Raw genomic sequence first — 21406 nt, forward strand, 5'->3', positions numbered from 1 at the left:
GCAGCTGAGCTCAGGAGCTTTCTGAGAAGCTGAGCACATATGAGTGACAATGTGTGCATCATCGTTTGCCCAGCGACACTCTGGAGTTCCTAAAATTTCCTGTGTCTGAAGTTGAGCTTCAGGGCACTAGCTCCATTTACTAACAGTTATGTAATTAATGAAATATTTTGAAATGCAGTTTTGGACTTGAATTAGGGAAGCGATAGGAAAAGTATGGACACAGATGAAACACACGAACATTTCCACATATTTGAATTGCCAAGAGACACATGTGGCTAGCCCAGTAGGAAAGCATTATGCAATAAGCCCTGTATTCCTGGTTGAAGAATTCAGCGATGACCCATAGAAGACCTTGTGCTCTAATCATGGTATTATCTTTATAAGGGTGGCCTTTGGGCACATTGTAATATGCTGTCTCCTTTCCTGTGACAGAGGTGTATCCTTATACCTGGGCAGAAGTTTAGAATTATGAGTTTTGGAGTTGTTTTTCTGTCTAAAAGGAATGTACTGTTTTCTCATGTACTTTAATTGTTAGCAGTTGCACATAATCCTACTTGGCGAAGAGGACCACAAGGCATTTGACTTAATTGTTGGCGTGGTGGGTGGATGTTTTCTACACTAGCAGCGACCACCTAAGCTGAGCAGACTCTCTTACCTCTTCTGTTCCCCCCTCCCAGTGATATCGAGATTTCGAGAGCACAGACTCCAAAAGCTGTGGAGATCCTTGCCAAGGAGATAGGATTGTTTGCAGATGAAATTGAAATCTATGGCAAAAGCAAAGCCAAAGTACGTTTGTCCTTGCTGGAAAGGTTAAAGGATCAAGCAGATGGAAAATACGTCTTGGTTGCTGGGTAAGAGCTATTTTTTAAATCTCTTTTACTAAGAATTCACGTTTGTAAAACTCTGTACCCTATTTATATTGCCACACCCCTCCAATCCATCCTCTTCTCCAACTTGACATTATTTTGTCCATTTCACTTGGTACTCCTTCATTTGATGTGAGATTAGTTTTTATTTTCACTGCAAACCAAATGAGCCCCGTCCACCGAATGTAAAGTGTAACGAGTTCCTAATCCAGGGCTTGGCTTTCTGTTTCTCATACTGTGTTTTGATCACCCTGGTTCCGCCTTGAATTTTTCATTTTGCTTTTCATGATTAAAATCACAGTAAGAATTGAAAGTTAAAATATTTTGAGCTGAATAGTGTGCTTTTTTGGGTTCTCCTTAGAAATAACATTGAAAAATGAACAGATACTTGTGTGAGATGTCAGACTTTTCAGTTAGTAACCTTAATATTTATGATTTTGCATTATAAAAACTCATTTCTCTTTCTTGCATTTCAGAATTAATGTTGGGTTGTTTACATTTATGTCACTCATTTTATAAAAGGCAAATGCATAGTTTTCTTGAGAAGGAGCATTGGCTTTATTTTGCCTCTTTAAAAAAAAAATACATTCACTAGCTGAAGAACGATAGAAAACAAGGGATTTCAAATATTTATTTAATGTGACCCGAGGGAACATCAGGAGACCATATAAATTCCTTTGTTTTCTTGAAATGTCATTGCATTGACTTACTAATGATATATAGACCAAGGCTTGGGGCACAAAACCTTATTTATTAACAGGAAGAGACATTTCTGTTATAACTGGACTTGACTCATAGCTGAGTTGTTTTTTACATATCTGATCATTCATGTAAGTGCTCTCTTTTTCTGGCTATAAAAATCATGCATACTTGTAAAACTTGAAAAATACAGAAAGTTATAAACAAGAAAGTATAAACAGCTGTTGACATTTGAGACCATCTTGACACAGATGCAGTCCGTCATAAATGCAGTCATGCTGCACACACTGTTCTGTAAGCAAGTAGATTATTAACAGTATGTTGTATACCTATCTCCATGAGTCAGCGCAGAGCTATGTTATCATTTTGCATGACTGCATGACATGCTGCTGCTCACATCCAGGTTCTTCAGTGTGCTGGGGGATGGGGCTGGGAGTGGTGGTAATACCTGGCATGAGGGTGGGTTCCATTTTACAATCTTCCCAGCATTGAGAAGCATAGCTGTGGCTCAGCCACTGATATAACAGCACGTTTCTAATTCTTCGAGGGTGTTGAGGCAGAAAAAAAGGTCTGAAAATATCATAGAGATGTTCCATAATTTATTTAACCAGTTCTCTGTTGATGGGGTCCTAAATTGTTTCCCATTTTTGGCCATTATAAACAGTGCTGAAATTAACAACCATGAGCATGCATCTTTGTACTTTTATCCAATGATGTTCTTAGGAAAAAAAAATCCCTAGAGATAAACTCAATCTTTCATTCCTGCAAATAGAGATAAAAGTACAAATAAAGCAAGATAGCATCCTTAGTATCACCTCTTTAATGGTAGAGTCATTTCTTTATTTTCTTCCTCTGCCTCCTTCACCCTCCCAGCTCCTTGTCCTCTTCTCAGTGTTCTTTGGTTGTTGCTTTCTTAAAGGGATGGAGGGCTAGAGTCATTCAGTGACTGTTTGTTTTTAGGGATTCAAACCTTGCTGCAGCTCCTCCATTTGGTGGCTTAAACCTCTCTCAGGCTTCCAGACTCACGACGGCTAGATTCCCAATGCTAGTGGGATCCTCTCCAACCTAGGAACCCCAACCCTGATGTCCCCATAACTGAGCTTCAGGAAACCTCTTCGAGAGCAGCTGTTGGCCCCATTGGAGGCACCCTCTGGAGCAGATATGTGGAAGGAGCCAGCTGACTCAGTGGGGGTGGGGGTGGGGGACTCCTGGGTCCAAGATTTTGGAGTAAATATCTAGTCATCGTTGCTTTTCTGGAAGTGTGCTTGATAAGAGTTTGTTTACAGTGAGTACATTAACTCTTAGACATGAAAAGTGAAAGTCACACAGTCGTGTTCAACTCTTTGAGATCCCATGTACTGTGGCCTCTTCCATGGAATTCTCCAGGCAAGAATGCTGGAGTGGGTTGCCATTTCCTTCTCCAGGGGATCTTCCCAACCCAGGGATCAAACCCGGGTCTCCTGCATTGCCGGCAGATTCTTTACCAGCTGAGTCACTAGGGAAGCCCTATTAGCCATGAAGAACTTCCAAAACAAATTGAGCATCTTATCCACATACTTGTCATCCCTTCTCCCAGGCTGTAAGTGCTCTCGGTAGGCAGGTTTGCTGGTTTTTTCACCATGCTTATGAGAGGAGGGATTAAGAAAACTCAGGAGGGTGCAGTCTCAGTTTATGAAAGAGAAATCAGGCAGCCATTTTCCGCATGGAGTGGCTCTGTGTTGAGCTTGTCGGTATTGGAAATGAAAGCACAAATCCAGACAAGACCCTGCCCTTCACTGGGAACACAGAATTGATATTTCTGAAACAAAGCCTCTGATGGTATCATTATCAGATTCCTAACTTGAAGTCATACCATCAAGGCCTGGCCTCCAGCCGCATGCCGGAGAGTCCCCACCAGCCTGGCCATCTAGGATTGTCGCTACATGTTGGCCCATACCTAGTAGAGTGTTGTTCCATGCTGGCTCTGCTGGCCTTTTTGTGTGTCACTGAGCTGAAGAAGACTGGCTGCTATGTTGTACATGGAAGTGAAAATTAAACCTGAATTCTCAAGTAGAAATTTTATCCCAAGAGATCAACAGTTCTTTTTCTGTAACAGTGATATAAATTCCCTTACAGACCTATGAAGGAACCAAAACCAAATTGTATTCCTTTCACCTGCATTGAAAAAGAAGCCATGAGTGTAGGACTTTGAGATGTATGTATGCATCTGTCAGAGAGTTTGATGGTTTTTAGAAAATAAATACCTCACTACATTCTATAGGACAGGAAGGAATAAACTCCCCTCACCAACTCAACAAGGGATACCTTCTTAAGTGTGTAAACTGCCTTTGTTATCTAATCTTTTAATAGCTGCATGTTAGAAATCAGTTTAAAACAGCAAGACAGTAATTTTATTTGTAGTCTAAAATGAAAACTTCATTTGAAATAAAATCATCTTTAATTTTGGTCAGGTCAGTGATGGAAAAGTGACATTATCAAGCCGTTATACACAAGGTTGCAGCTTCTTTAGAAATATAAATTACCCATCCATTAAATGGAGAATTTTTTTTCCTTTTCCTGAAAGGTTTTTTTTTTTTAATCTGAAAATTACTTTGTTCCACTGACCAAAAATTTAGCATAAAGAAAAGTTAAAAGGAGAAGACAGTCTCTCATTACTCAGAAGTATTCAAAATTTTTCTATTTTCTTCCAGAATTTTATCTCTGCTTCTATCCTTTTTTACACATTGAAATCATGTCATAAATACTGTCTTGTGTCCTGCTTTTATCCCTGAATACTGTAAGTCTTTTCTCATGCTTTAGAAAAATTCAAATACCCAAGTAATTTTTCAACAGATCTAAATAACAAATATTTGTTATTGTACATTTGAATTCATGTGCAAATGTGATTTAAATATATCAACAGTGGGATTAAAATATAAAACCGTGGGATTAAAAAAGTCTTCTACTATTAATAACCCAAATGCAAAACAGATTAATTCGTTTTTAAAAGCTATCCTTCAAACTTTAGTATTTCTTATTCCATCAGAATCATCTGTATTTCATCAGCTACACTTCGCATGGTATTTACACCTACACATCACTTTATTTGCTCTGCCTGACAAAATGAAAAGTATTGGGAATTGTTCAGGGAAAAATGCCAAAAGAATCTTAGGGGCTCTTGAGTTTTACATATTTTCCCAGTTACACTAATGAAAAGGAATTTGTTTGAGAACTTGACTCAGAGTGCAGCTGCAGGGCATTGAAAGTGTATGGGTCTCCATCCGTCCTTCACTGATTTCCATACAGAAGTTTTTAGAAATTCTCTGAATCGCATGGACTGAGCATGTCAAATCTGTGAATACGCTGAATTTCACATTAAAGAAAACTTTTCACATCACTGTTTTTTTCCTCTAGAGTGCTAAATAGCTGATTTGATTTTATTTATCTTTTAATGCCTCAAACAATTTTGGTCAGTGTAAAAATAACTCGATTGATTTTTCTAAAGTCTGTTTTCTGCTTTGGGTAAGTATTTAAAGATCTGTGAGTTTTTCTTCTGTTCTCATGGCTTGGAGAGCAGAACAAAATATTTAGAAGCAACCAGGGACTTTGAACTGTTGGCCTCAGTCAAGTGTGATGGGAAGCACAACCAAGTGAACCACAGTTATCCATTTTTATCATTAGGTTTAAAAAGGTTTTTAAAAAACCTTCCAAATCCCGCAGATGCCTGGGATGAGCGATATGTATTCAAATCCTCTTTAAGCAAAGATCTTTGGAGTTCACGGTTCACCCCATGGCTAATGGCAATAATACTGTCCAGCAGGATTCTAGATCTCAAGAAACGGATCAATTTTATGACTTCTTTCTGCATAAGCAATCTCTTTGACCTTTGAGTAAATGGTAAGTCCAAAATGTCACAAGGACTTTCCAGGTAACTCAGTGGTAAAAAGACTCTGCCTGCCAAGCAGAAGACGCAGTTTGATTCCTGGGTCAGGAAGATTCCCCTTGAGAAGGAAGCGGCAACCCACTCTAGTATTCTTGCCTGGGAAATCCTATGGACAAAGGAACCTGGTGGCCTACGGTCCATTGGATCTCAGATTCGGACATGACTTAGCAACTAAACAACACCACCACATTGTCACAGAGTACTTTAGTTCATTGTTTACTGGTAGTTGACAATGAATAGCAGTTTGTCTTAGGAAAGGTGTCCTTTCGTTTCCTAATGTGTTTTGCTCATCTGTGCTTGGACGCATGAGAGAAGTGCAATTGAAATAGTCCTTCACTTGTGGTAATAATGCCCTCAGAAAAGTTAGAGAATAAGCGCAAAATGATTCCTGTGGGAGGGAGCAGGTGACCTCCTGGGAGGAGGAGAGGAAGATAATGAAGCAGACCCACAGTTCCATCTCCATAAAGTTCTTACAGAAAAGGGAATTAGCTTGACATGGCGCTTGTTCTTTCCTAAGTCAGCTGAATCGTTGGGAACCTGAGCTAAAGATCGTGAGACAACAATTAAGCCAAATTTTGATGCCAAATGTAGGAATGAGGCAAAATAAAATTTTTATTGTAACCCTCTTTTGATTGCTCCCCATAAATACTTCCTACTTTCTGGTTTTCCTGAATTGTATTAGTTGGCAGAACACGAAGCAGTCCTGTGTTTCTAATTAAGAGTTGGATGGTTAGCTGAAGCTTTTGGGAGGTCATCTCTGGGCGTGTCTGCTTTTGGCTCTCTCCAGCAGCGATGTGAGTTATCCTTGGGGATGAAAATAGAATCCTTCATGTGACATATTTAAGTCAAGCCTGTATTCAAGTAAAGCCCGTATTCCTTTGCAGGCCATCAAGGCCACTGGAGTACTTAACCCACCCTGCGTGTGACCTGCATTTTCCTGAAGATCATGACCCCTGTGGCTTTTGGCTGGAGCTCTGCTTCTCCAAGCAGCATTCCAGTGGGCTCACAAGCTATGTTGTCGCTAAATCGAGCGACTGATTATCACTGAACCACATTTGAGGATGTGGCTACTTCCTTGGTTCCCCTGTCCCACCTGTGTCTCCTGTCAAGGCTTCCCTATCATTCTTAATTCCCTTTTGCTCTTTTCTTCTAACTGTTCCCTTAGAGACAGTGTTCTTAACAATTCTGTCTTTATCCCTTTTGTGCTTTGTTCACTGAGTGGTCATCCCCATTCCCATGCTTTATATGACTCATTGTCAATAACAACTTCCATCCATAGAGATAACCTAGTGAAATCAGACCATTTTCCTGGATTTAATTTCCTGGTTTATTAATCCATGTGGCCTTGAGCAGGTTGCTTAAAATTGCTCTGCCTCAGTGTCCTCATTTATCAAATGAAGATAAAAATTAGCGCAGTAAATATAAAGCACAGGACCTAAGATATGAATTACCCCAAACTGACTCTCACTTTTATCTGACTAATGCTTATTCATTTGTCAGGTCTCAGAGATCACTTCCTCCAGGAAGTCTTCCTTGATGTCCCCAATCTAATTAGATCATCCTTCCATGTACTCTCAAAATACAGTCTTATTGCCGTTTCCCCGTCTCAGCATTTCTCAAATTCATTGTAATTGCCAGTTTAGCTCTTCGTATCTCCCATTGGCTTTGGGGCTTCCTGCTAGCTCAGACAGTAAAGAATCTGCCTGCAATGCAGGAGAACCAGGTTTGATCCCTGGGCTGGGGAAAATCCTCTGGAGAAGGGAATGGCAACTCACTCGAGTATTCCTGCCTGGAGAGTCCCACAGACAGCGGAGTCTAGTGGGCTACAGTTTGTGGGTTCACAAAGAGTCAGACATGACTGAGCAACTAACACTGCACTGCCACTATCTCCCATTGGCTATAAGCTCTGTGAGGTCAGCAGTGGATCCAACATGGTTATCATTGTGTCCCCAGGGTCTGATAACCTGGACTTAGTGCTACTCAAGATATATTTGCTGAAAGAGTGATTGTATAGCCTTGGTAGTCTTAGATAGTTACGTTGCTTCTTTATGATCACATCATTGCATTTTGTGGGTCAGAAAACTGTCATCACTTTTGTTGTGGTTGACTGTCCTAGACAGTTTGGCTCATACCCTCTAACTCATAGAAGACTAAACTGTAAGCCCAAAAAAGTTTTTTAAAAACTTGTGGCACTGATTAGTATATATGGGAAGGAACAATTTCATGGGTCTTTTCTTGGAAATGTAATAATACTCGCCTGTCCTATTTCTAATACTGTGATGTTGTGACCATATGATGTTTGGCTTTTTAGGGTGTGTCTCAACGATGAGCACCCCAGAGCAGAGATGACTGCCTTAGTGTGTTTAGGGGCTGTGGACTTATCCTTCTAAATGTTTGAGGGGTTGTTGTTTAGAAGGGGAGTAGGCTAAGTGTGTCTGTAGGAATCCTAACATCTCTGCTTTAGGACAAAGAACTTGTCTAATCGTAAAAGTTATCAGGAAATGAATGGGCCACCCTGAAGGTAATGAGCCTTCAGCCTGGTTTGTGTTCAGACGCGGCTAGAAAAGCCACGGACACTGATGGCAAGAAGGAGACAGATGAGTGGGGACATTAGAATCCCATCTAATGGACAAGTCTGGCTACACCTCACCATGTATGGACCATTGACTTAGGCTTGATGCCCACATAACACCCTCAGTAAATGGCCCTGGAAGAACAAATGCCAAATTATCCATCAACAAGAAATGACATCAGCTTAATTATTAAATCACTTTGATAGATAAGTTTATGCCATTTCCTGAAGTTGATAATGTTATTGGCACTACTGCTAAATAACTTTTCTTAATTGGCTCTTTTCATACAGATGTATCTGTATCTTGACTTTTAAGTGTGGATTTTGTGATGTAAGTGAACCACAAAGGTCCAAGGAAGTTGAGTGACTGAGGGATTTTGGTGTGGCCTGGTCTCTACTGGTCTCCTTCGATTTGGTTCTTGTACCATAGATTGATTTTGCGTAGGTTGTCTAGAAAACATTAGTAAAGTTACTGTTCTTTCCCCAAATCAGGATCACACCCACCCCTCTTGGAGAAGGAAAAAGTACAGTTACAATTGGGCTTGTACAGGCATTGACTGCACACCTAAATGTCAACTCCTTTGCCTGCCTCAGGCAGCCTTCTCAAGGACCGACTTTCGGAGTTAAAGGTAATTTATTTAACAGCTAGTATATACATTGGAAAAGACCCTGATACTGGGAAAGATTGAGGGGAGAAGGAGGAGGGGACAGAGGATGAGCTGGTTGGATGGCATCATTGATTGAGTGGTCATGAGTTAGAGCAAACTCTGGGAGACATCGAAAGACAGGGAAGCCTGGCATGCCACAGTCCGTGGGGTCACAGAGTCAGACACCGAGCAACTGAACAGCAACAAGAATAAATACTTTTCAGAGCAAAATTCATCACCAGCAAATGTGGAACTGGTACATTTCATCCCCACAAGCATGCCCCACCCCCCAACGCAGCACCCTGCACTTGGTAGGTGGAGGTCTCCTGGACTTGGTCCTCCCACCAAGACAGCTGCAGGGGGAAGGTCTGAGTGGAGCTCCCCAGGAAACCCATCCCCTTCCTTCCCCCAGACGGTGGTCCATCCAGCTTTTGCTCAGGATTCCAACCTTGAGCAGAAGCCCTCCATTTCAGCAGTTCCTTCTCTGCTGAGTGGTTTTCAAGTGCTGCCATCTATACTGGTGTTTGATCATCCCCGCCAAGGTGAAAGGTCTTTCCATCGAAACAGTTAGAGACCCCTAGGTCAGCCCCCAAGCCTCATCTCATCAGAGCTGCCATGTGGGGCCGCAGGAGCTCCGGAAGCTGACTGTGGGCTGGGGCATGAGATGAAATTCCTCTGTGGCTGTGGCTGTGCTGAGATCTGGCTCCTGCGTGTTCACTCATCTTTTTTCATCGATTTATCCTGAATCATTCTTCAGCTCACTGTGTAACAGCATTCATTGCCGCAATTCTTGTTCTCAGTACTTGTGGGTTTTAGCAGTATTTTATTTATATTCCTGTTATAAATATTAATAACTCCTAACTTTAAGTACTCTTAGAATGTCATATATTATGTAGTGCAGTGAACACTTGGACAAGAAGGCTGGGGTTTTATTTGTGGCTATCTTCCTTACTGCTGTGTGACCTTTAGCCAGTCATAACCTCTCTGAGCCACAGTTGTAAAAGGCATATAGTACTAGGCTTACCAATTTGTTGTGAGGACCAAATAGTATATAAAAATAGGGTAAACTGTGAAATAATAATGGATGCAGAAGGTATTGTTTTAGGAAAGAGAAGTCTTTTTAATGTGATAACTTTACTATTTTGAGGGATAAGCATTATGATAAATCATATATACTATTAACTAAAATAAACTGATAGAGTCTATAATATGTAAATCTGTTTATCAGGTAGATTTTATTTAGGAAACATTTTTTGGTACTTAAATTCATGCGCATTTTATTTTAAAATTTTTTAAAAATTCTTATGGAGTGCAGTTGCTTGATAATCCTGTGCTAGTTTCTACTGTACAGCAAAATGAACCAGCCATATATTTACATATATCCCCTCCCTGTTGGACTGCTTTCCCATCAGATCGCCACAGTGCATTGAGTAGAGTTCCCTGAGCTGTACGGAATGTTCTCAGTTAGAAAACTAACATCTATTTTCTACATAGTATCAATAGTGTATATGTGTCAATGCCAATCCCCCAATTCATCCCACCCTCCCCTTTCCCCCTTGGTATCCATACATTTGTTCTCTATGTCTGTGTTTCTGTATCTGCTTTGCAAATAGGATCGTCTATACCACATGTGCATTTTAGATAAAGCATAGCCGCATCTAATAATTAATGAAATAATCCCATATTTGGTGTAACAACATTTGCTACATTATGCTTTTGTGTGCTGTGTGCTTAGTCGCTCAGTCGTGTCCGACTCTTTGTGACCCCATGGACTGTAGCCCACCAGGCTCCTGTGCATGGGATTCTCCAGGCAAGAATACTGGAGTGGGTCGCCATGCCCTCCTCCAGGGGATCCTCCCAGCCCAGAGATCGAACCTTCGTCTCTTACATTGCAGGCATATTCTTTACTGTTTGAGCCACCACCATGGGAAGCCCATGGATACAGGAGTGGGTAGCCTATCCCTTCTCCAGGGGATCTTCCTGACCCAGGAATTGAACCAGGGTCTCCTGCATTGCAGGTGAATTCTTTACTAGCTCAACTATCAGGGAAGCCCGTATTATGCTTACCCTCTTCTGAACAGAGAGACCGAAGTCCTTCAGTTACAGAGTGGGACATAGGGTGAACATTCCCCCTTTCTGTTCTCCTTTACCTTACCAGTAATGTTTTTCACTGCCTGTACTCCTTACATCTTGGGGATACATCCCTCCCTGTTGGGTTTGGGGAACCATTTCCCTGGGGCCCCTGTGTAGCTGTACTTGGCAACTCATCTCAAATGCTACCTGCTCTGTTGTTTAGGAGGAGCCGCAGGTGGTGGATATGCCCAGGTCATCCCTATGGAGGAGGTAAGATTTCAAAGAGATACGTGTCTTATGTCACTGTTTTTCCCTCCTGGAACCTTTAGACCCATAGTACTTTATCCTCCAACCCAAAGTCATAAAGGCTTTGAAAACCAGAAATGTTTGCATGACTCATTTGGGAGCAAAACCTGACATTTACTGTTAGGAGCTTCTTGTGGATTTTGTCTCTGCTGCTTGTTGTAAATATTCATATATTTTTCTGCAGAAATACTGTTTTTGATTCATGGATGCTGACTGGGACCTTGCTTGGAATGCTTTATAAATAGATTATGTACATCACACTACCTTTCTGCATTCCAAAAAATTCTGAGTCCCAAAACCCACCTCAGGGTTCTGGGTGAGAAGATGCAGGGCTGTATCTCCATCTGTTATTTTGCTGAATTCAGGAAGGCTGGACTCTTCACCTCTGTGGATTGAGACTGCAAAATCAAATCCAGCCAGCCGTCTGTATCCCCAGGTTCCACATCCATGGTTTTTAACAGTTGCAGCTTGAAAATAGAAAAAAAAATTTGTCCAGAAATTCCAAAAAGCAAAACTTGAATTTAATATACTCTGGCAGCTATTTCCATAACATTTACTTGGTATTGGGTATTTATGATAAGTATTCTCCTGATGATTTAGATTATAATGGAGGATGTGTGTATGTTTATATACAAATATACCCTATTGGACATAAGGGACTTTGAGGGTCTGGTTTTTGGTATCTGCAGGAGTCCTGAAACCAATTTCCCATGGCGGGATGACCATAGTTCCAAGGAAGAATGGTCCAAAAGCGGCAATGGTGTCAATTCTGTTTTCTCCAAGATCACTTTCTTACACCCTGCATAACTCTTGCTGGTCCCCTGGATCTAACCCATAACCAGGTCCCATCAGTTCCACTCTTCGCATCAGCCTCTTGGGTCAGGTCCTAAGAAGCCTTCCTAAACCCGTGTCTGAGCAGGTTACTTTCCTGCTATGTTTGTCTCAACAGGGACTCCACTGACTGTCCAGCACGGCATAGCCCCTCCCCGTGTGCTTATGTTCCCCAGCCACCCGCCCTCTCAACTTCCCACACACCACACTCTCTCTCTCCACCCTGTTAAGCTCCTTGGATTCCTGCTCTCCTGTCTCTTGGTTCCAAGTCTGGAAGGTTTTTCCCTTCCTTTCCTGCCCTCCCTGCCCAGCTCACACATCCAGCTTCTATTCCATCCCTCCGACACATCTCTTCCTTCTCTGCATTTACTTTCCTGTGGTCCCCTAGCCATGGGGAGTTGGAGCCCACAGGCCTCAGCACTTAGCAGCATGCCCAGCACTAAGGAGTATTTGTTGTTTTTGCTGAAGGACAAAAATCTGTCTGTCTGTACTTAGTCGCTGAGCTGTGTCTAGCTCTTTGTAACCCCATGGACTGTAGCCCACCAGGCTCCTCTGTCCATGGGGTTTCCCTGGCAAAAATACCAAAGGGGGTTGCCATTTCTTCCTCCAGGGATCTTCCCAGCTCAGGGATCAAACTCATATCTCCTTCATCTCCTACATGAGCAGATGGTTTCTTTACCACCAAACCACTTGGAAAGCCTTTTGTTGAAGGAATAGTTGTTTTTTTTTGTTTGTTTGTTTGTTTTAACCCATGGAGACATCAGCACCGTGGAAACTGGAGGGAAATTTTGGCTGGTCTCTAAATGTCGGAGGTGGGAATGAGAACGAATAGTCCGAGGTTTTGCAGAGAAGAAGAGCCCTGGGCCCCACATCTGCAGGGGCATGAGTAATATTCACAAGCCGGGCATCGTCAGAGCTGGGGCCAGGTTGGGGGTGCAGTGTAAGGAACGTGGCCTGGTGAGCAGCTGAGGATTTTGCTGTTGAGGATGGAAATAGCCTCGGTGTTCTCTGTCATGTGCCTATGCCAATAGAGGTGTAAGATAGTTAGGGCTATCTTATGATAGCTGAGTCGGTGAAACACGGGTAATTTATTCTTGAATTCAAGGACCTCCAGTGTCTTCTCCATCTATCCATCCTCAGCTCTGAGCAGAGTGCCTGCTAGAGTACCTGTATTACTTGTTCAGAAATTAATTTCTTTTTTAGAAAGCTACTTGTATATGTTTTCAAATGATTGCTTCTTTACAAAAGTGAAAATCTGGAAGCAACTTAAATAAAAAATTTTGTTATATATGCATGACTCTACAGCCCCTGTGAACAGTAGCCATACATAAACAAGATGATTACACAATGCTTTTTTCTTTGCGTCTTTATTTTTTAAATTATGAAAATATGATAGTACATTTACAAGAGACTTGGACAATATTACAAACTTGGAACAAAGTTACATATAGTTCTACAATATAGTACAGTTATTTTTTAAGTAGATAAATTAAGGTTTTTAGTTGGAGTTTTAATATCAAACTCTCAAAAATTAATAGAATGAATATACAGAGAAGTAGAAGGATATACTAGACCTGAAAAGCTATAAACCAGTTCAGTGTAATTAAGATTTATACAATTTTCACACAACAGTAGGATACAAATTTTATTTAAGTTCCATAGACTGTAAACTAGGAGTTACTGGAACATATCCAGGGACATAACAGCAGGTGCAAAAATTTCATGGTGTGAAGGTATTGAAATCATACAAAGGTTCTCTTATCAACATAAAGAGATACTGTGTTGTAAAAATAAATAATCAGGGAATTAACATGTGATGCAGTATTATTAACTAAAGTACAGATTTTGTTCAAATTTCACAAAATTTAATGCTGATGTCCATTATTTATTTTCATACCTCATTCAAGATTCCAGATCATATTTAATTGCATTGAGCAGCTATCAGTTCAGTTCAGTTCAGTTGCTCAGTCATGTCCGACTCTTTGCGACCCCATGAATTGCAACACGCCAGGCCTCCCTGTCCATCACCAACTCCCGGAGTTCATCAAACTCAAGTCCATCGAGTCGGTGATGCCATCCAGCCATCTCATCCCCTGTCATCCCCTTCTCCTCCTGCCCCCAATCCTTCCCAGCATCAGAGTCTTTTCCAATGAGTCAACTCTTCCCATGAGGTGGACAAAGTACTGGAGTTTCAGCTTCAGCATCATTGCTTCCAAAGAGCACCCAGGGCTGATCTCCTTCAGAATGGACTGGTTGGATCTCCTTGTTGTCCAAGGGACTCTCAAGAGTCTTCTCCATCACCACAGTTCAAAAGCATCAATTCTTCGGCGCTCAGCTTTCTTCACAGTCCAACTCTTGCATCCATACATGACCACTGGAAAAACCATAGCCTTGACTAGACGGACCTTTGTTGGCAAAGTAATGTCTCTGCTTTTGAATATGCTATCTAGGTTGGTCATAACTTTCCTTCCAAGGAGTAAGCGTCTTTTAATTTCATTGCTGCAGTCACCATCTGCAGTGATTTTGGAGCCCCAAAATAGCTGCATGCAACAAATTTTGATAAATTTTCTTTTCATTTTTCTACTATGATAAATATTTTCTAATTTTCCTTGTTATGGCTTCTTAGATACACCCATTACTTAATAGCGGACATTTAATTTCCAAATACATGGGATTTTAAAAGTATCTTTGATATCAATTTCTCATTTTGACACTAATTTCTCATTTAAAAGCTTTGTTCTCTTCTATCACCCCCTGTATTTTTTCAGTCTTCTGACTTTATTGAAGGTTTCAATGGCTAAGTCAAAAATTTCTCTTCGTAAATGTCACATTACACTTGAAAATATGTGGGTTGTTTTCAAATATCTTTTGATATTGATCTCTACAATATGTTTTTAAAGAAAGAAGTTAACAAATTACAAATGTGCTGATTCTACATGTAATCATGTGTGTGCCTAAGATTAGAAGAAAAATAACAGAAATACAAAGTTACGACGGTGATACGTTTTTTTCTCTTTCTTTGGCTGTCTCATTTCGTATTTTTCTGTTTCTACTGTGTGTTTTCTTCCCTGCCATATTGCCAAGTACATTTGATATGATACTATTTTCCTAATTATAAAACAGTACATAAAAGTACGTGAAAAAAGAAAACCAAAATAAGGAAACCAATCATTAACTCCACCAGAATTGTTCCCCTCTTAACCTGAAAAAAGAAAGATTTCCAATAGAAAGTCTGTTCTTCGTTGTCAAGTGGAAAATCCCGACATTAGTTTTTCTGCTTTAGGCTTTGTAAAACATACCTAACCACTGTAGGGGTGTGTAATTAGCATATTATTTTGTTTATTCAGAAAGCCCTTCAATACTGTGGATGGTAGTTGGAAGCAAGTTAGATGTTTTCATTTCATTTTCTAGTTCAACCTTCATCTTACTGGGGACATCCACGCCATTACCGCTGCCAATAATTTGCTGGCTGCCGCTATCGACGCAAGGATTTTGCATGAAAACACTCAAACAGATAAGGTGAGATAGGCCCCTTATTGGCTATTTTGGGCATTTTACCCTGGGAGTTCCGGATTAAGGCGTTCATGGAAAAACTTTCGGAGTCTCCAAGTCGTCTGAAATCCTATTCAAAATTTTGTGAATTAAATATGTGTCCGTCCTTCTCAAAGAGAGAATCTACTTCAGTCAGATTCTCAAATGAGTTTCTGACCACTGCCAAGTTAATGGGAGAATTCTACCAGTTATACTTTTTAAGCTAAATTCTCTTCGTTTTGCCCATAGGTATAATCTCTGGTCTGTACTAAGGGAATTGGATTCTTTTTAAGATTCCCATGTTAGAGGCAGCTAGTCTGAATGCCCTGTTAAACATGTCAGACCTCCGTTTTGGATTAGGGTATACAGTCTGAGATGTAGCTCACACAGGGGACACAGTACCAGATGCTAATTCCTCATAGATGCTAGTTCCTCATAGACATAGGATGTGGATAAAAGTGGGAATTTTTGGTGTATTTCTCAAAAGTCCTGATCCTTCAATTAAACCCACTCCCTAGTGAGTTCTTGAAGTTGAAGGCAGCTATAGAGATAAATTTTAATTTGATAGTTAAAAGGCTGTAGATCAAGAAATATTTTCATGCAAGCTCTTTACAATGTGCATTATTTCAGATCTAGTTTAGATTTAGTAAAATGACAAAACTTAAGTCTAAATTGTTTACATTAGCCAAGAATTTTAATAGGGTCTCTAATCCAAACATTTTGGTTATAAATGTAATGAACTTTGTCATATTCTGTAAATTGTCCACATTCATGGTTGGCCCTTAAACTTGTGTGAGTTTTGTTTTTGTTTTGTGTTTTTAGGCCCTGTATAATCGACTGGTTCCTTCAGTGAATGGTGTTCGAGAATTTTCAAAAATTCAACTTGCTCGACTGAAAGTAAGTTTCCAGTGAATGGTTCTTTAACAAAAAAATACCCTGGAAACAAATAAAAAAATTGAAACCAGAAATCTTGAACTCGATTTGAGTTCTGGTTTTCAGATACCTTATATATATGTGTGTATATATATATAATAGATTATATATATATATAATAGGTTATGTATATATATCTCTCTTAAAAAGCCAGAACAGTGTAGCAGAGATTGCATGGAGCTAGATGCCTGAGGCCTGGATCCTGCACCAAAAAGCTGGTGAACAAATTACTTCTCGCTTGTAGATGTCAGCATCTTCATCTATAAAATGAGAGGACCACTTTGCTGAGAACGTTTGTCAACCAACAAATGAGGATGGCCAAGAGTCTTTTCTATAACATGTTTTAACTTTCTAGGGAAGCCTTTGAAAATTCATCTATTTCAGTTTTTATTGCAGGAAGATACTAAGATTGTATTTGTGGATGTGCTCTTAATTCTTATCCATTTTGCCATTTTCTACTTGCTTCTATTTGCTACTTAACATTCTACGAATCACATAGATTTTCCCCTTGCTTTTTTTCAGAAATGAAAAAATAACTTTAATTTACAACCATTAATTGGTGGAATTGGTTTAAAAAATTTATCCCCTAGCTTCTTACTAAACCAAGTTCAATTTCTTGAGAATACACAATATACTATCCTCAGCAACTCCAACATTTATAGAGTTTCTGTTTCCTACATTCTTTTCTTATACTTTGTGGTTGTCTAATCGCTAAGTCGTGGCAGACTCTTTGCAAACCCATAGACTGTAGCCCACCAGGCTGCTCTGTCCAGTGGGATTTCCCAGGCAAGAATAGTTGAGTGAGTTTTCATTTGCTTCTCCAGGGGATCTTCCTGACCCAGGGATCAAACCTGCCTCTCTGTATTGGCAGGCACGTTCTTAGCACTGAGCCACCAGGGCAGCCCTAAGAAAGGCTTATCACAATAAATAATAGAAAGACAGGCAGTCTTAGACTGTGTCCCTTAAGCGGAAGTCAAAATGTTCTTCAGCCCGGAACCAGTCTACTCAGGTTCTTTCCTTCTGGTTAGAGATTAAATTCCACAGTCAGGACTGAGTTCCAAGTATTTCTTCTTAACTTAACCAGGGTGGCTGGCATGTGGCAGACTCTTATATACTATCAAAAAGCACTTTCTTAAAGTGTTTCCTTTGTAGAAAGAAATGCATTTAAAGTTTTCTAATGGAAATAGAAATGACTTGAAAACATAGACATAAAACTTAAATTTGGGGGATTTGTATCAGAAAAGAAGAATTAATGGACCCAAGCATTAATTAGATGGACAGTTTACGCCCCTTCTGAGCGCAGCATGAGGTGACCACGTAACCTGAGGTCACTACGGGCAACGCAACACTTGTTCTTTGTATATCATCACCTGCACTGTCACCTCTTAAGAGTTTGAGCAATCTCCAGGAGATGGAGAAGGACAGGGAAGCCTGGCGTGCTGCAGTCCACGGGGTCACAAAGACTAGGACACGACTGAGCGACTAAACAACAATAACAATTACAAATATCCGTGTCTTCCATTTAGGGCGTGTTTGGATTCCGACATTTATTTATGAGTTGGCCTAACCTGCAATTTACTGGCTTCCATGGTAGCTCAGAGGTTAAAGCGTCTGCCAGGTTCGATCCCTGGGTTGGGAAGATCCCCTGGAGAAGGAAATGGCAACCCACTCCAGTATTCTTGCCTGGAGAATCCCATGGAGAGAGGAGCCTGGTAGGCTACAGTCCACAGGGTCACAAAGATTTGGACATGACTGAGCAACTTCACTTTCACTTTCAACCTGCAATTTACTTGAAGTTCAGCTTAGTTTTTAAAAAGGTTGTCCTAGTTATGGAGGAAGTAAAAGTAGAGACAATTTGATTGCATCTTGCTTTCTCTTCCTTCTAAAACCCATCGCATTTTGTTCTTCTTAACCACTAGAGACTGGGAATAAGTAAGACTGATCCGAGTGCACTGACGGAAGAGGAAATGAGGAAATTTGCCCGTCTTGACATCGACCCCTCCACCATCACGTGGCAGAGAGGTGGGTGCTGGTGGTCGGATGGGGAGGGTGACACGTCTTCCAGCGGGTGCCCCTCAGTTGATTTCACAAACGCACGATTGTATTTCTTCCACTGTCTTCCCAGCTTGCATTGCACAATCGCTCCATTAACTCAGTCACTGTTGTTTTACCAGCCTTTCTCATCCTCGCCTCCTAGTTGGGAGAAATATCTGTGCCCTTAGCTCATCCCAATCACCCCGCCTCTACCAGATTTCCCAGGAAAAGTACTTTCTTCCTGTCTCTTCTCTGGGCTCTTGTCTTCTGTTAGTGGGAGGACTGTCTGTGGCTCCCACTGCCTTTCGACCAGGGACCCTAATTTTAATTTCTTCCTTTCTCTTCCCTTACCAACCAGGTCTGAGCCTCTCAGAAATTTCTGTTTTCAGTGAGGAACTTTTTTCTCTTGAGTATAATGCTTCCAGCCACTGATGAGAATCCTCTCTAACACTTGAAATGCGGCATGAAGGGACTTCCGGCCCTAACCTCCCTGTTTCCCTCTTTGCTGTGACATCCCCTCTCCACTGCCATCCCACCCCCACCCTGCTGTCTGCAAGGGTGGGATGTGGGTGGGGTGGGCAGGAAGGCATCAAATGTGGAGTCAGGAGCCTTAAGGGGATGTCTTCCCCCGCCACTAACTTAACTGCGTGACCCTGAGCAAAGCACATGCCTGTTCTGGCAAATGGAAATGGAGTTGATAATATATACTTCCAGGTATGTGGTACACAGCGCTTGATAAAACCTATAGAAGAGTCAGATAGTGTGTATTCCTGATCCTTCCTTTGTTGTTCTTCTCAGAGCTCGCCTCTCACCAACTTTCTCCATTTCTACACACTTTCTTTTTAAAGTTTATATTTTAATTGAGCCACCCTGGTGGCTCAGAGGGTAAAGCGTCTGCCTGCAACACAGGAGACCTGGGTTCGATCCTTGGGTAGGGAAGATCCCCTGGAGAAGGAAATGGCAACCCACTCCAGTATTCTTGCCTGGAGAATCCCATGGACAGAGGAGCCTGGTGGGCTACAGTCCATGGGGTCGCAGAGTCGGACACGACTGAGCGACTTCACTTTCACTTTTTCACTTTCACTTTAATTGAAGGATAATTGCTTTATAGAATTTTGTTATTTTCTGTCAAACTTTAACATGCATCAGACATAGATATACATATCTCCTCTCCTTTTTGAACCTCCCTCCCATCTCCCCCATCCCACCTCTCTAGGGTGATACAGAACCCCTGTTTGAGTTTCCAAAGACATACAGCAGGAGAGGGTGAGATGTATGGAGAGAGTAACATGGAAACTTATATTACCATATGTCAAATAGATAGCCAACGGGAATTTGCTGTATGTCACATTTTCTTTTTAATTATGAGTAGATGCCTGATTTATTGCAGTTACCTTTTAATAGATTTTCTTACTTCCATTTCCAACCCCCGACCACGCCGCCACCTCTGCCCCACAACTCAGTGATTTCATAGTAGAGGGTGAGATGTCCCATCACCGCCTTTCTAAGAGCCTCCATCCTGGGTGGTTGGTGCTTCACCCTCTGGCCTGGCCTTCAGGAACTCTGCCATGTGGCCATCCCCACACACACCTTTGCTTCCTGTTTGCCTCTACCCTCTGCCCCGCCCTCTGCTGGCCTATCCCACCCCATCTCCCATCTTGCCTTCCCAGACGCAGCTCAGGACCACCCCACCTGCATGAAGCTCAACTCCCGGGAATCCATTCAACCTGTTCACTACAAATTTAGCGAGATGGAAAAACAAAGACCAGAGAACCTGTCTTGACTCTGTCGTTTATGAGCCGTGTAACTCTGGACAAGTGAATTACTCGCTTTCCTCATCTGTAAATGAGTCATAATAGCACCCTTTCCCTTGGGCAGCTCTAGTGGGACATGAGAGTACTTTCCAAGCCCTGAAGCACCATCCAGATGGTCATTATGGTAATAGCTGTATGAGGTACTTTTTCTGTGTGTCTGTGTCTCCCAACTCCTAACAGAGAGTAAAATCTCTTCAGAAACTTCTGAATGTTTTTTTAAATTACCAAAGTAGTAACATTATACAGATTTTAGTACTGTATAAAAAAATCAGAAACGTCTTACTGTGCAAATAAAACTACTATTCGTAGTTTTTCTGTGCACCTACGTTTTGTGTATAATTAGAATGGCAACCCATTCCAGTGTTGTTGCTTGGAGAATCCCAGGGACGAGGGAGCCTGGTGGGCTGCCGTCTCTGGGGTCGCACAGAGTCGAACATGACTGAGACAACTTAGCAGCAGCAGCAGCAGCAGCAGAGCTATAGAATTTGTATCCTACTAGTTTCATTTATATCATAATAAGATATCATTTATATCATGTTCTATTTTGTTAGTGACTGTTTGGTCATTTTAAATGGTTCCAGAAGTCTTCTGTGAATGAACTACAACCTCCTTAAACATGTATCTATTACTGAACAGACCAACATCATTTTTAGTTTATTTATTATCTTTTTGGCTGTTCCATGGGGCATATGGGATCTTAGTTCCCCAACCAGGGTTTGAACCCACACTTCCTGCAGTGAAACTGCACAGCCTTAACCACTGGACTGCCAAGGAAGTCCCACCATCATCACTTTTAATTCCTGGCATGAATATGTTTAGCATTTTATTGGGAATCTACTGGAAGGATTATTTATTCCAACACCATTGTATTCAAAAGGCATAGTCAACTTCTTCAAGGTATTTGTGAATTCGTTTTATTCCTAAAACATATTTGGAGGTGTACTTTTAAATGAAAAATTATGCAGGTGGAAATCAGTGTATTTGAAACCGGGCACGAGGGCATGCTAAAAAGAAGGGACAGTCTTCCACACCTGCGTTGTGGCTACAGCAGAGGAAGCCATCAGAAACAGGGCTGCGTTCTTGTTCTCTCTCTGAGAAGCATGAAAACACTGACGTGTACTGTGGTTGTGAACCATTTTCCATGGAAATGACATTAAAAAATTAGTCCTGATAAATGT

At 41.2% G+C, this 21406-nt stretch overlaps 1 protein-coding gene across 1 annotated transcript in view; it reads left to right on the top strand.

The window, feature by feature from the left end:
• MTHFD1L (methylenetetrahydrofolate dehydrogenase (NADP+ dependent) 1-like) overlaps positions 1-21406 on the top strand; it is a 173761-nt gene that overhangs the window by 39085 nt on the left and 113270 nt on the right. Inside the window, exons 11-16 of the mRNA XM_018053357.1 lie at positions 678-851; positions 8552-8688; positions 11003-11049; positions 15328-15435; positions 16270-16344; positions 18300-18402. Of these exons, the coding sequence (XP_017908846.1) occupies positions 678-851; positions 8552-8688; positions 11003-11049; positions 15328-15435; positions 16270-16344; positions 18300-18402 (644 nt within the window). The remainder of the gene's footprint in view (positions 1-677; positions 852-8551; positions 8689-11002; positions 11050-15327; positions 15436-16269; positions 16345-18299; positions 18403-21406) is intronic.

The sequence above is a fragment of the Capra hircus genome, chromosome 9, assembly GCF_001704415.2.
Source record: "Capra hircus breed San Clemente chromosome 9, ASM170441v1, whole genome shotgun sequence".
Classification (NCBI taxonomy): Eukaryota; Metazoa; Chordata; class Mammalia; order Artiodactyla; family Bovidae; genus Capra; species Capra hircus.